We start from the raw sequence: 15,834 nt of genomic DNA, 5'->3' as shown, positions 1-15,834 counted from the left end.
GTGTCGGGGGCAGCGTGAGCCTCCCACGCGTTACTCCTCGCCACTGAGAGATCGAGCTGCGCAGGTGAAAATATGCGACTGCTGTTACCTCAAGTACCGGAGGGGACTCGTGCTATGTATGACTTAGTCCACATTGCAGCCGGCTTGTGGGAGGCAAGAAACAGCGTTCGTGACAGGGGAGGGTTGAATTGGATGATACGAAATTGGGATGGGAGAAAATATAGAAAAATGGGAGAAAAAGTGGATCAAAAAAGAAAAAGTGTCTCTAAGCAGTATATCTGACACGCTACCTGGACCGTGCCATGCCTGCAGGTATGAATGTATCTAAGCAAGCAGTAAGCCATATTTCCGACAGGCTGCCTCAGAAGGCCTAAGAACGCAACCCACTCTCAAGAGTATCAGCTCAACATACTGGATCCGACAAGCGCTGCATGCGAAACACAGGAGCGGCCGACACGCCCTCACACTCTCAAATCCATTTCTACACTGCGTTGATGCTAAGCGGTGTCATGTCACTTTCGGTTTGGCTCCGCTTCAATTCACGGTGAAAGACGTTCTATTGTTCCAGCTCTTCTTCTAGTGTCTCCGGAGTTGAATTGGGGTCATTTAGTGTGCGAGCGACTAGGTGGGCTGTGAAAAACACCATAACTCCAGACTGTTATGGCACACAGAGCTGAAATGGATCCCTAGATATTTATAAACAGCTCTCTCTCGCTCTCCCTCTCCCTCTGATCATCATGTCTCCCGCTCTCTTTCCAGTGAACTATAAATGTCTAAGTAGGAATGCAGGGATTGTTCCTTCTAAACTACTCTCTGGGGGGGGGGGGGGGGGGGGGGGTTGTTTTATACTACAGAAGGAAGTGGACCATCTGTGGAGACAAGTTGATGTTCATCACTTGTTTAGGAGAGACAACTAGATGATTTTCTCTACTTGTTCGGGAGGACAGGTCGACGTTCACCACTGCAAACACTAACACCAATGATTATGGCGTTGAGCCTTTATTATAAAGGATAAGGGCTGGGGTCAAATACTGTAATAAAGAGCAGACCATGCCAACGTGTTTCCGCCGCAGATACTAAGCCATGTTTGGGTCTCCCAGGATGCCAAACTAGATATTTTATTTATATTATTATATAATATATTTGTTGTCCCCGAAAATATATTAATTGTCCCGAAGTATATACATTGACCGTCCAAAGATGTTTTTACATAAAATTATTATTCGCATTTTTTATTTTTATTTGTTTACATTGTGTACTCATTATCTAGGTCGGATAAGAGGCTCATCCTGTAGTGTCCATTTCGGCCATCTCTCAGCTCCGACAGCAAGTGCTGTTGTCCACAGGGCAATACCGTTACTCTACTGTCTCTACTGTCTCTCAGCCCTGACAGCAGGTCATTAACGTTACTCTACTGTCTCTACTGTCTCTACTGTCTCTCAGCTCTGACAGCAGGTCATTAACGTTACTCTACTGTCTCTACTGTCTCTCAGCTCTGACAGCAGGTCATTAACGTTACTCTACTGTCTCTACTGTCTCTACTGTCTCTCAGCTCTGACAGCAGGTCATTAACGTTACTCTACTGTCTCTACTGTCTCTCAGCTCTGACAGCAGGTCATTAACGTTACTCTACTGTCTCTACTGTCTCTCAGCCCTGACAGCAGGTCATTAACGTTACTCTACTGTCTCTACTGTCTCTACTGTCTCTCAGCTCTGACAGCAGGTCATTAACGTTACTCTACTGTCTCTACTGTCTCTCAGCCCTGACAGCAGGTCATTAACGTTACTCTACTGCCTCTACTGTCTCTACTGTCTCTCAGCTCTGACAGCAGGTCATTAACGTTACTCTACTGTCTCTACTGTCTCTACTGTCTCTCAGCCCTGACAGCAGGTCATTAACGTTACTCTACTGTCTCTACTGTCTCTACTGTCTCTTAGCCCTGACAGCAGGTCATTAACGTTACTCTACTGTCTCTACTGTCTCTACTGTCTCTCAGCCCTGACAGCAGGTCATTAACGTTACTCTACTGTCTCTACTGTCTCTCAGCTCTGACAGCAGGTCATTAACGTTACTCTACTGTCTCTCAGCCCTGACAGCAGGTCATTAACGTTACTCTACTGTCTCTCAGCCCTGACAGCAGGTCATTAACGTTACTCTACTGTCTCTACTGTCTCTACTGTCTCTCAGCCCTGACAGCAGGTCATTAACGTTACTCTACTGTCTCTACTGTCTCTCAGCCCTGACAGCAGGTCATTAACGTTACTCTACTGCCTCTCAGCTCTCAATGTAAGTGTTCTGAACAACAACACGTTAATGCTGATGCACCAAACGACCAAGACATATCCGGTTGTATGTAGCAAGCTTTTAGTTGGCAATAAAGACCTTTGTGATGTTCTGATTATGAGTTGAGACAGTGAGAAGAACCCTGGTTACACCATCATGCACTTACCGGACAGGACAGTTCTCTGTGCTGGCTCTTCTGGCTGTGCAGACTTCCAATCTCAGTCTGGGAGCTGGAGTGAGACATCCCTTCAAAGAACGGCCTGGAGACGGAGAGAGGGTTTCGGTTAGAGGGAGGGCACTGTGTGGAAACAAACAACAGCTATTTATTGTCTAGGTGCCAAGACAACCAAGACGGCAGCTCCACCACAATAATTATGTCGTAAATGTTCTCATAATGTTTTCATATCAATAGATAATGATATAAACATACTCTGGGAGCTCTCTCGCTGTCATATCCAAGGGAATAAACTAATTACTGAATAGATGGAAAACCATATTTAATTATTTATTCATTCAAATTGTATTTAGCCAGGCAGGTCACTTTCCTGTATATCAACTATTTATACAAACAGACTACCGGTACTTATGGGTAGGACTTGCTGACGGAATATTATTTTAATACAACGTCGAATTCCACCGTAACACAAATGCTATTTTGCTCAATTCCTTTTATTTATTTATTTATTTTTGGTCACATACTGTCAGAACTTGGATCAATAGCTCAGTCAATGGATTTGAGAACAAAAAGTGTCTTCGAGCCTAAAATACAAAATGTAAAAGAAAAAGCCAGTGGTGAAGCAGTGACTCAACAGGGGACAAAACACTATTCTTCTGGATCAGGCCTTTATAAAGAACTTATTTTAAATGAGAACTAGTCTTTACAGAGAACCAGTTCTTATTTCAAATGAGAACCAATCTTTAGAGAACCAGTTCTTATTTGAAATGATAACTAGACTTTATAGAGAACCAGTTCTTATTTCAAATGAGAACCAGTCTTTAGGGTGGGACGTACTTCAGCTTGGGCTTGGGCGTGCTGAGGACACTCTCATTGTCCTCCATCTCCGGCCCACTGTCACTCTGGTTGTAGACCTCCAGGCTGTCGTACAGCAGGTCCAGATCCTCCTCCACCTCCTGTGTCTGGTCCACCGGGTCAGAGTCCAGGACCTGGCGCACAGCAACAGAAAGACACCATCATCAGCATACAGAACACAGCAACACATCCTCAGAATACATACAGAACACAGCAACACATAATCAGAATACATACAGAAGTTAACAGAACACAGCAACACATCCTCAGAATACATACAGAACACAGCAACACATCCTCAGAATACATACAGAACACAGCAACACATAATCAGAATACATACAGAAGTTAACAGAACACAGCAACACATCCTCAGAATACATACAGAACACAGCAACACATCCTCAGAATACATACAGAACACAGCAACACATCCTCAGAATACATACAGAACACAGCAACACATCCTCAGAATACATACAGAACACAGCAACACATCCTCAGAATACATACAGAAGTTAACAGAACACAGCAACACATCCTCAGAATACATACAGAACACAGCAACACATCCTCAGAATACATACAGAACACAGCAACACATAATCAGAATACATACAGAAGTTAACAGAACACAGCAACACATCCTCAGAATACATACAGAACACAGCAACACATCCTCAGAATACATACAGAACACAGCAACACATAATCAGAATACATACAGAAGTTAACAGAACACAGCAACACATCCTCAGAATACATACAGAACACAGCAACACATCCTCAGAATACATACAGAACACAGCAACACATCCTCAGAATACATACAGAACACAGCAACACATCCTCAGAATACATACAGAACACAGCAACACATCCTCAGAATACATACAGAACACAGCAACACATCCTCAGAATACATACAGAACACAGCAACACATCCTCAGAATACATACAGAACACAGCAACAGAAAGATGCATCGATTTGAATATGTTAGAATCGATTATAATCAAAATTAAAATAATAATAATTATATATATATATATATTTTTTAATGTTTTTTTTTGTGTGTATTGTTTTTATTGACCTATAGTCCATTCATGCTGAGTGAATCAGTTCCCCCAGCCACATTTGTGTATTCAAAATTGTTTGGGGAATTAACTGATAGAAAATGTATAGAAAATGTATCGAAAATGTATCTAATCGAATCGTGGTAAAATGAAGAGATTTCATGATGCATTGAATCGTTGCCTGAAGAATCGTAATCGAATTTAGAATCGTAACAGAAGCATGTGAACAAAACGTATCTTGTGGTCTTCACTTTGGCTTGCACAAATGTTATGGAATAATATACGTTTCCAATTCACTGTGGGTGATTAATTATGTGCTACTATCTACACACTACTGTCACCTGAATTATGCACATGGTCGTTTTGATAGTTTACTATCACAACATTATTTTACAACTTACTAGCAGCAAAAATAATAACCTTGTGTTCATGAAAAAATTTACATTTGTATTCTTTTGTCAGCAAAAACTGCCCATTCAGCTTCATTAGGTTCACAATGTTTGGGTGTTTTTTTAAACGATTTCACTTCAAACCACTCCAGGATCCAGTTGGAAACGGGCCAAGACCACCTCAAGGGGACCAGGGTGTGGTTGTTTTTCTGGAGGAGACATTTTTGTGCACATTATAATAATTTAAAAAGGTATTCTTCCAGCGTTTATGGGACAAGTTTAGCAAAGTCCTTGTTGAAAAAGAAACAAAACCTCACATTCATATTTTTTTTCTTTTTACAGATACCCGATCCAGCTATTTTAGTGAATATTGGCCAATACCGATCGCTGGCCGATCGATCAGGGCATCCCAACTCTACACCATCACAACACAGTGCTTGCTAGTGCGTAATTTTAACTACAAAAGTACAGCGTGCCCGCATGACAACTGTAATCGCACTCACCGTTAGTAGCAAGACTTTGGGAACTCAACAAAACTTTCTGAGAACAACATCCATTCCTCTAGACTGGATATGTGGACTGTGTCTCGGAGCAAGATCAAATTAATGCTTTTTTTTATACAGGCAATATTCATACTGGTTTAAATGAACAATTTGATTGTATTTCCCATCTTGGTTGATCAAGAGTTCTGGGGGCGAAACAGGACATTTATTGCAGCCATAATGCCAAATGCATTTTATAAACATTTAGGGCAATTCTTTACCCAAGCCCCTTCTAATTTCCGACCCACGACAATATGAAGTCATTAGGGACACTCATTAAAGAAGCTTGGGCAGTGACTACTGCCGCCGATCAGCCTTACTCTGTACACTAATGAGACACAGTGGATGAATGGAGGCGATGCATGGAAGGCTGTAAAAATTGGTCCAACGCTGCTAATTAAAGGAGGCTGGGAAGGAGCCGCGATGCTGAGCCGCGATGGGCACTGCTGCGTGGTGGAGCTGTGCGTCACAAAGCATGGATACTGATCAGTCTGTCTCCACTCCTCTCCCCCCCCTCCAATCCCCCTTTCCACTCCTCTCCCCCCTCTCCTCATCTATACTCCTCCTCCCCCTCTCCCCCCCTCTCCTCATCTATCCTCCTCCTCCTATCCCCCTTTCTTCTCCCCCCTCTCCTCGTCTATCCTCCTCCTCCTCTCCCCCCTCTCCTCATCTATCCTCCTCCTCCTATCCCCCTTTCCACTCCTCTCCCCCCTCTCCTCATCTATACTCCTCCTCCCCCTCTCCTCATCTATCCTCCTCCTCCTATCCCCCTTTCCTCTCCCCCCTCTCCTCGTCTATCCTCCTCCTCCTCCTCTCCCCCCTCTCCTCATCTATCCTCCTCCTCTCCCCCCTCTCCTCATCTATCCTCATCCTCCTATCCCCCTTTCCACTCCTCTCCCTCTCCTCATCTATCCTCCTCCTCATATCCCCCTTTCCACTCCTCTCCCCCCTCTCCTCATCTATCCTCCTCCTCCTCTCCCCCCTCTCCTCATCTATCCTCCTCCTCCTCCTCTCCCCCCTCTCCTCATCTATCCTCCTCCTCCTATCCCCCTTTCCACTCCTCTCCCCCCTCTCCTCATCTATCCTCCTCCTCATATCCCCCTTTCCACTCCTCTCCCCCCTCTCCTCATCTATCCTCCTCCTCCTCTCCCCCCTCTCCTCATCTATCCTCCTCCTCCTCCTCTCCCCCCTCTCCTCATCTATCCTCCTCCTCCTCTCCCCCCTCTCCTCATCTATCCTCCTCCTCCTATCCCCCTTTCCACTCCTCTCCCCCCTCTCCTCCTCCTCCAATCCCCCTTTCCTCTCCCCCCTCTCATCTATCCTCCTCCTCCTATCCCCCTGTCCACTCCTCTCCTCATATCCACTCCTCCCCCGTATCCTCATCTATCCTCCTCCTATCCCCCTTTCCACTCCTCTCCCCCCTCTCATCTATTCTCCTCCATCCATCCATCCTCCTCCTCCTCCTCCTCCTCTCCCCCTTTCCAATAATCACCTCTCCCTCCTCACATACTAGGGCTGCTCGATTATGGCAAAACCCATAATCACGATGATTTTGATTGATATTGAAATCACGATTATTAAACACGATTACTTATCGATTTGAGAACATCGTATGACAGGTGTGAGTACAGGTAGGGAAACATATATAATATAAATAGTAATAATAATAGAGCGGAGCATAATAATAATAGTAGAATAGCAGTATATTCTATTAATAATAATAATAGTATAAATGGTATATATATAGTAGTAACACACTGCGCCAGTGTCCGTGCAGTGTTTAGTAATTAAGTCCTAACAGTTCTCAAGTTCTCCAACTGTTAGTTCTCCCAACTATTGGCAGCAGTCCATGGTTGTGGAGCTTGATGGCTACTGGCACGAAACAAGCTCTTCAAGAATGTACGTGAATAAACCTCCCCCGTTTATGATTAAAATAATCTGGATCGCAGCTTTACGAGGGATGATAATTGATCATCAAAAAAACATCCATGTAAATAGCATGTCCTCGATTCTGGACAAAAATGCATATTTGTATTGCCTCAAACTGTTCCCTGGGTTTTATGTCCCTAACCATAGAGATCATTATGGTAAGGTATGATGGTGGTTGGAGTGGAGAGTAGATGCTCTGGAGATTACAAAAAATACAAATACGAAATCCTCATACAACAGTCTGCCCTACAAACACATTATAAATCCTCATTCGACAGTCAGAAAATCCTGGACAGATTAAAGCCGGAAACAAAATGCCATATCCATGAACCGTTTTCCTAGATATGAACCATGTCACAAACAAGTGATGAAAACATCCCAATTAATCCAATGCTGGATTATGCAGTCGTATGGTAAATTGTCATCGTCATAATTCATCATATAGGCCTACTGCAGCTAATCTAAATGGACAGCCGGGATCAGGGCCAGACTGGTGGAGAGCATCCTGACTGGGAACATCGCTGCCTGGTTAGGCAATTGAACGGCCGAGGACAGGAAGGCTCTACAGAGAGTAGTGCGCTCAGTGGAGCGGACTACGGTATTGCACTACCACCCCTGCAGGACTTATACAACATGAGGTGCAAATCCACGAGCAAATGAACAAAAAAGAATAGGGGTGTACAATAATTGTGACAAAATGTCAATCTAGAGTGACGTAAAAGTCGCATGACTGTTCAGACTGAGGTCACATTGGGAACAAATCTGACCTGTATCTGATTTAGGACCACGTATGAAGGTGGCTCAAATCAGAATATTTCGATGTTATCATCAAATTCAGATGATACTTATACAATGCTTGTAGATTCATGATGACTACATTTTCAAAGGCATAGAGAGAGAAATGTTGTGAACACAGCCACTATGACCTGCAGTGTGAAAACAGCCACTATGACCTGCAGTGTGAAAACAGCCACTATGACCTGCAGTGTGAACACAGCCCTATGACCTGCAGTGTGAACACAGCCACTATGACCTGCAGTGTGAACACAGCCACTATGACCTGCAGTGTGAACACAGCCACTATGACCTGCAGTGTGAACGCAGCCACTATGGCCTGCAGTGTGAACGCAGCCACTATGGCCTGCAGTGTGAACGCAGCCACTATGACCTGCAGTGTGAACGCAGCCACTATGGCCTGCAGTGTGAACGCAGCCACTACGGCCTGCAGTGTGAACGCAGCCACTATGACCTGCAGTGTGAATGTAGCCACTATGACCTGCAGTGTGAACGCAGCCACTATGGCCTGCAGTGTGAATGTAGCCACTATGGCCTGCAGTGTGAATGTAGCCACTATGGCCTGCAGTGTGAATGTAGCCACTATGGCCTGCAGTGTGAATGTAGCCACTATGGCCTGCAGTGTGAACGCAGCCACTATGGCCTGCAGTGTGAATGTAGCCTCTATGACCTGCAGTGTGAACGCAGCCACTATGACCTGCAGTGTGAATGTAGCCAATATGACCTGCAGTGTGAACGCAGCCACTATGGCCTGCAGTGTGAATGTAGCCACTATGACCTGCAGTGTGAACGCAGCCACTATGGCCTGCAGTGTGAATGTAGCCACTACGACCTGCAGTGTGAACGCAGCCACTATGGCCTGCAGTGTGAACGCAGCCAATATGGCCTGCAGTGTGAATGTAGCCATTATGGCCTGCAGTGTGAATGTAGCCAATATGACCTGCAGTGTGAATGTAGCCAATATGGCCTGCAGTGTGAACGCAGCCAATATGGCCTGCAGTGTGAATGTAGCCAATATGGCCTGCAGTGTGAACACAGCCAATATGGCCTGCAGTGTGAATGTAGCCACTACGGCCTGCAGTGTGAACGCAGCCACTATGACCTGCAGTGTGAATGTAGCCAATATGGCCTGCAGTGTGAATGTAGCCACTATGGCCTGCAGTGTGAATGTAGCCAATATGACCTGCAGTGTGAATGTAGCCAATATGACCTGCAGTGTGAATGTAGCCAATATGGCCTGCAGTGTGAATGTAGCCAATATGGCCTGCAGTGTGAATGTAGCCAATATGGCCTGCAGTGTGAATGTAGCCACTATGGCCTACAGTGTGAATGTAGCCAATATGGCCTGCAGTGTGAATGTAGCCACTATGGCCTGCAGTGTGAATGTAGCCAATATGGCCTGCAGTGTGAATGTAGCCACTATGGCCTGCAGTGTGAATGTAGCCAATATGGCCTGCAGTGTGAATGTAGCCACTATGGCCTGCAGTGTGAATGTAGCCCTATGGCCTGCAGTGTGAACGCAGCCACTATGGCCTGCAGTGTGAACGCAGCCACTATGGCCTGCAGTGTGAACGCAACCACTATGGCCTGCAGTGTGAACGCAGCCACTATGGCCCTACTATAATAACTGCTGACACGGTCAAGTGTGCAACAAAAGGAGGGGCTGGTTACGTCATTATGTGACTGGGGACAAGTTAGATGAAATGCACTTTTAAAAGCCTGTGAATGGAAGCTGTGGTGAGAACGACAGGCAGGTGCCTCGGAGGTAGAGGAACAAGTCAGTACCAGCTGAGGAAACAACAGCTGCAGGGCAAACAGTACATGTTAGTTAATTATATATGGTCTACCCATGTTGAGAGTACGCTAGGCCAGCTCCTATAGGGAGCTGCAGTCCGACGTCGCTTTGGACCGCCTCCGAGGTCCACCCGTATAGGGATTTATCATTGGGAAAATGGATTATCATGAACGTTGACAAGCTTTCCATTTTTGCACAAAACGAGTTCCCTTCTATCACTAACATTATTGTTTAAGCATTTGTGGTTGAAATACAATTTGAAGATTTTTTTTTTTTACGATTAATTGCGAATATTTTCATGTTGAGCTATAGATTGTGGATGAATACGCACAGAAAGGTACACCATGCAAATGTTAATGCTTTATTTGTTTTAAACGAGACAATTTAGAAATGGACCGGCCGGAAACAGCAATAACGTAACCACTACACCTCCCTATAGACCAGGAAGTAACCACTACACCTCCCTATAGACCAGGAAGTAACCACTACACCTCCCTATAGACCAGGAAGTAACCACTACACCTCCCTATAGACCAGGAAGTAACCACTACACCTCCCTATAGACCAGGAAGTAACCACTACACCTCCCTATAGACCAGGAAGTAACCACTAGACCTCCCTATAGACCAGGAAGTAACCACTACACCTCCCTATAGACCAGGAAGTAACCACTACACCTCCCTATAGACCAGGAAGTAACCACTACACCTCCCTATAGACCAGGAAGTAACCACTACACCTCCCTATAGGCCAGGAAGTAACCACCACACCTCCCTATAGGCTCCCCCTTGATCCCTCCGCGTGACATCCCTTCCAAACGAGCACAATTAACAAGTCCCACGTTTACCATGATTTCTCGAGTTCCGTTATCGTGAAACAAGTGTAATGTCTTGATAGTAGCAAACATGTCTAACCAGTGCAGTTAGAATGGTAAGTGTAAGTTCCAATTATTATTTAAGGCATTCTAGCCAACTCTATTTTTGCATACCTACACTTTCAACACTCTCAAAAAGCAACAGCCAAGAAAGCCTTTTTGTTCAAAGCCCCTTCTGATTGGAATAACTTACCTGCAAATACTCGTTCCATCTCATCTTTTTATTTATTTAAAAATGCGCTGTCTTCTTACTTCCATAGTACATGTACATGTTTTTAGTTTATCATTTTTATCATTTTTAGTTTATCATTTTTAGTTTTATCATTTATATACTGCATACTATCATGACTTTCATTACTTATCTCGTACGAAGTAATGATCCATTCCTATCCTTGCTGGATTTTTGTTTTGTTTTGTTTGTCCTGTTTATTTTGTGATCTTGTATGTTGGTTTACTTATTTTGTAATTTCATTTCTCAGTTGATTTTGTTGTTGTAGACTGTTTTGATGTCCAATGTTTTTTTGTGTGTTTTTTTCTTTTTCTGAAAATTTACATACGCTGTATTGTGTTAGGATCCCCTCGAAAACGAGATGCTACATCTCAAGGGGTTATTCAGAATAAAGAATTTCAATATAATATAAGTGGACTGCATTTATATAACAGATGTTATCCAAAGCGCTTTACAACTTATGGCTCACATTCACCAACTCACAAAAGCGTTTGCCTACATCGACGACATAGAAAGATTTAGAACAAAAACCTATATAGAGCAATTAAATAGACCTCGTTGAATAAACAAATGACCTTGGAGATAGATAAGGTAAATTGACTGCATTTATAGAACAGCTCTTAATCCAGTGCTTTACATTTTATGCCTCACATTCACCCATTCACTCACACACCGATAGGGTTGGGCACCGAAAACCGGTTCTAATAGGAACCGGTTCCTAACTTCCGGTTCTGGAACCGGAAGTAACATATTTGAATTTCGATTCTAAATTTCGATTTTTTTTTTTTTTTGCCTTTTTTTTTTTTTACTTTTTTTTTACTTTAATACCCTAGTTACAGTACAGCAACCAAATTAAACTGTATCAAGTCAACTGAAAATGTGAATAGTATGATTTTCTTTTTGAAAAAAAAAATAAAATAAAAATCTCCTTCGAAATAAGCTGTGACCTGTTTTGACCTGCACCTCAAAGAATCGGAATCGAGAATCGTTTAGAACAGGAATCGATATGGAGAATCGGAATCGGAACCGGAATCGTTCAAATCCAAACGATGCCCAACCCTACACACCGATGGCGGAGGCACGTTAGGGGTCTTGCTTAAGGACACTTCGACACGCTGCCGGGAACCTACCAATTACCAGACAACCGCTCTACCTACTGTTACCCCAGCCACTGTTCCATTATTTGACAACATCTTGAAATAAGATTGATAAGCCACAACACAGGATCAAATCACAGACAAAAGCATGTTGTTTCTTTTTGCAGTGCTGCACACCACAGAACAGGATCAAATCACAGACAAAAGCCTGTTGTTTCTTTTTGCAGTGCACACCACAGAACAGGATCAAATCACAGACAAAAGCCTGTTGTTTCTTTTTGCAGTGCACACCACAGAACAGGATCAAATCACAGACAAACGCCTGTTTCTTTTTGCAGTGCTGCACACCACAGAACAGGATCAAATCACAGACAAAAGCCTGTTTCTTTTTGCAGTGCACACCACAGAACAGGATAAAATCACAGACAAAAGCCTGTTGTTTCTTTTTGCAGTGCTGCACACCACAGAACAGGATCAAATCACAGACAAAAGCCTGTTGTTTCTTTTTGCAGTGCTGCACACCACAGAACAGGATCAAATCACAGACAAAAGCCTGTTGTTTCTTTTTGCAGTGCACACCACATAACAGGATAAAATCACAGACAAAAAGCCTGTTTCTTTTTGCAGTGCACACCACAGAACAGGATAAAATCACAGACAAAAGCCTGTTGTTTCTTTTTGCAGTGCTGCACACCACAGAACAGGATCAAATCACAGACAAAAGCCTGTTGTTTCTTTTTGCAGTGCACACCACAGAACAGGATAAAATCACAGACAAACGCCTGTTGTTTCTTTTTGCAGTGCACACCACATAACAGGATAAAATCACAGACAAACGCCTGTTTCTTTTTGCAGTGCACACCACAGAACAGGATCAAATCACAGACAAAAGCCTGTTGTTTCTTTTTGCAGTGCACACCACAGAACAGGATCAAATCACAGACAAAAAGCCTGTTGTTTCTTTTTGCAGTGCTGCACACCACAGAACAGGATCAAATCACAGACAAAAAGCCTGTTGTTTCTTTTTGCAGTGCACACCACAGAACAGGATAAAATCACAGACAAACGCCCGTTTCTTTTTGCAGTGCACACCACAGAACAGGATAAAATCACAGACAAAAAGCCCGTTTCTTTTTGCAGTGCACACCACAGAACAGGATAAAATCACAGACAAAAAGCCTGTTTCTTTTTGCAGTGCACACTAGTGCTGACTTTGTGTAGGAAAAACACACAGAAAACATTTATTCAAAGACTACGAATATGGGAGGGCGGGGGGTTAACATGGCCCTGATACAGGACAAGCTCATGAGCTCCCACTTATCATTAGATTAGGTGGTGGTGAACGAGGCCGTTAATGGCTTCGCCGCGAAGATCCGCTGCTAATGGCTATGAATGAATCATACATTTAACGACACTCCCCACCTCTACTGTCTCCATGGTTTCCTTTAGAGGTGATACTAGAGCCTCTACTGTCTCCATGCAGAATATGCAGAATATATTGTCACAGTTTTTTTTTATAATAATAATAAAAATACAATTAAAAAGTTTTTTTTAATGTATAAATATCCTCAAACTAAATCCTCAGTTTGAATAAAGTGATTCATCTGATTAAATTAGTCTTTTTATTAAATCAACTTTCTTTAATGAATATAACTCATCGGTTTTTAATACTATAATATTAGTGTAGCCTAATCTTTATCTGCAACTGTGAAGAAAACCCCCATTGGTTTAAACAGAATGAATACACGATTACACGTATATATATATATATATATATATATATATATATATATATATACTGTATATATATTTTTTTTTATTAAAAATAAAAATGTTTAATGTTGATTTAGAATTCGAATGCCAACGTAACAAACGAAGGTCCACACGTTCGAACGTTTGGGCTCAGCCCCAGTGAACTGTAAGCAGGGAGGCTTGTGCTCCTGTAAATAATCACCGCCGTTAATCTCAACACACTCATACGGCGCTCCGTCTTTCGAGCCTTCGGTTCCTTCTTTCCACAACTCACCTCGTCCGTCACTTTGAACCTCTTCAACAGGGCCACAAACTTCTGCTTGAAGTTAGGTTGCTGTCGAGAGAGAAGAGGGGAACATTTACATTTAGCTCAACGCTTTTATCCAAAGCGACTTACAAGTTCTGTACAAGTCAACAGGAAGGGCACAAATCTGGGTCAGTGGCATTGTTCGTCAAATAGTGTTGAACTTGAGTGTTACACTCTGAGTGCATAATAGTATAGACTATTAGCATGATAGGTAGTAGGGATGGGCGTGAGTAATCGATTACTCGTAGCTATGGAAAAAATCGAGAAAAAGAAATCGAAATAAAAAAATATAACTTTTTTTTTAACATGTCTTTTCACATGTATGTGTAAGATTATAACTGTTTGTTGATTTCCTTAAACATATATACGTGAATGAACAAAAATAAGTAAAAATATATATATATATTTAAAAGAAAATCTAATATATATATATATTTTTTTTTTCTTTTAAAGTTTTTTTCTGCTTTTCGAGTAATACACGATCAATCGAGTATAGCATGCGATCAATCGATCTGGATTTTTCTTTAAAATGCCCATCCCTAATAGGTAGTAGTATAAGTATAGTAGCATTGTAGTATAGACATTAACATATGTAGTAGCACAGTAGTAAGGTACACAAAAGTAAAACATTTATTTATTATTATTATTATTTTTTTTTACATCGTTTGAAGAGGTGTGTTTTTAGGCGTCGGGCGGAAAAAATTTGCTGAATTTCACGGACACATCATTGCATAATAACTACAAAAGTGCGTATACCCTTATTACGCCCAGCGCGGTACGACGGGGCTATTTTAAGAAACCGAAGGACACAAACATATTAAAAACATTTCCCCCCGCCGTACGTACGAGGTGTCCAGGAGAGAGAAACGGCACTCTAAATCTCAACGAGAGGCCAAGGCAGCATTATGACAAGTGGCAACCCGGCCATGCAGTAGAATAACAGACCCGTCTGAGGCTCCTGTGGCCCTCTCTCCCGGAGCCTGTACGCTGATTACTCATTCACAGCCAGTCTATATAAAGACCGTTAGAACCAGTCCAGTGAGCACATTATGTTCACTTTACATGCTCCTCCACGGCTCCTTAATGGCTGAACAAATGAAACACACCATGTCCTTCCCCTTAAAAGCCCCAACAAGGCCAACAGCCAGCCTGGAATTATTCTTAGTCTCAATCATTGACGAGTCAAACAGCCGCACAGTGGCTCCTCCTCTCTCTCTCTCTCTCTCTCTCCTCTTCCCCTACTCCCTCTCCTCTCATCTCTCTCTTCTCCCCCATCCCTCCCCCATCCCCTCTGTTCCGTTCTCCTCTCCTCTCCTCTCCTCTCCTCTCCTCTCCCCTCCCCTCCCTCCCCTCCCCTCCCCCTCCCTTCCTCTCCTCTCCTCTCCTCCTCTCTCTCCTCTCCCTCTCCCTCTCCTCAGTCCTCCTCTCCTCTCCTCTCCTCTCCTCTCCTCTCCTCTTCTCTCCCCTCCCCTCCCCCTCCTCTCCTGCAACTCTGGAACATTTTAAAGGAAGCATTTCCCATTTATCACAAGAATAAACGGACGCAGAGACATATCGGAAGACATTCTGAATCAGCCCATTCTGTTTTTATGGCTGATTTGTAGATTTACATGAAGGAGGATGAGAGAGGATGGAGGAGGGAGGAGGGAGGATGGAGGGAGAGAGGAGGGAGGAGAGAGGAGGGAGGAGAGAGGATGGAGAGGAGAGAGGAGGGAGGAGAGAGAGGAGAGAGGAGGG

The 15,834-nt window shown here is 43.3% G+C and overlaps 1 protein-coding gene across 2 annotated transcripts in view; it reads right to left on the bottom strand.

The window, feature by feature from the left end:
- Positions 1–15,834, bottom strand: part of LOC311234052 (phosphofurin acidic cluster sorting protein 1-like) — a 145,554-nt gene that overhangs the window by 61,463 nt on the left and 68,257 nt on the right. For both annotated transcript variants that reach the window (XM_084321143.1, XM_084321144.1), the window contains exons 7-9: positions 14,065–14,124; positions 3,297–3,448; positions 2,451–2,544 (exon numbers count right to left, since the gene is read on the bottom strand). In XM_084321143.1, the coding sequence (XP_084177269.1) occupies positions 2,451–2,544; positions 3,297–3,448; positions 14,065–14,124 (306 nt within the window). The remainder of the gene's footprint in view (positions 1–2,450; positions 2,545–3,296; positions 3,449–14,064; positions 14,125–15,834) is intronic.

Source organism: Notolepis coatsorum (genome assembly GCF_963971535.1).
Source record: "Notolepis coatsorum genome assembly, chromosome: 9".
NCBI lineage: Eukaryota > Metazoa > Chordata > Actinopteri > Aulopiformes > Paralepididae > Notolepis > Notolepis coatsorum.
Note: the sequence above shows the minus strand (reverse complement) of the source record. Positions and strands in the feature narration are given on the sequence as shown.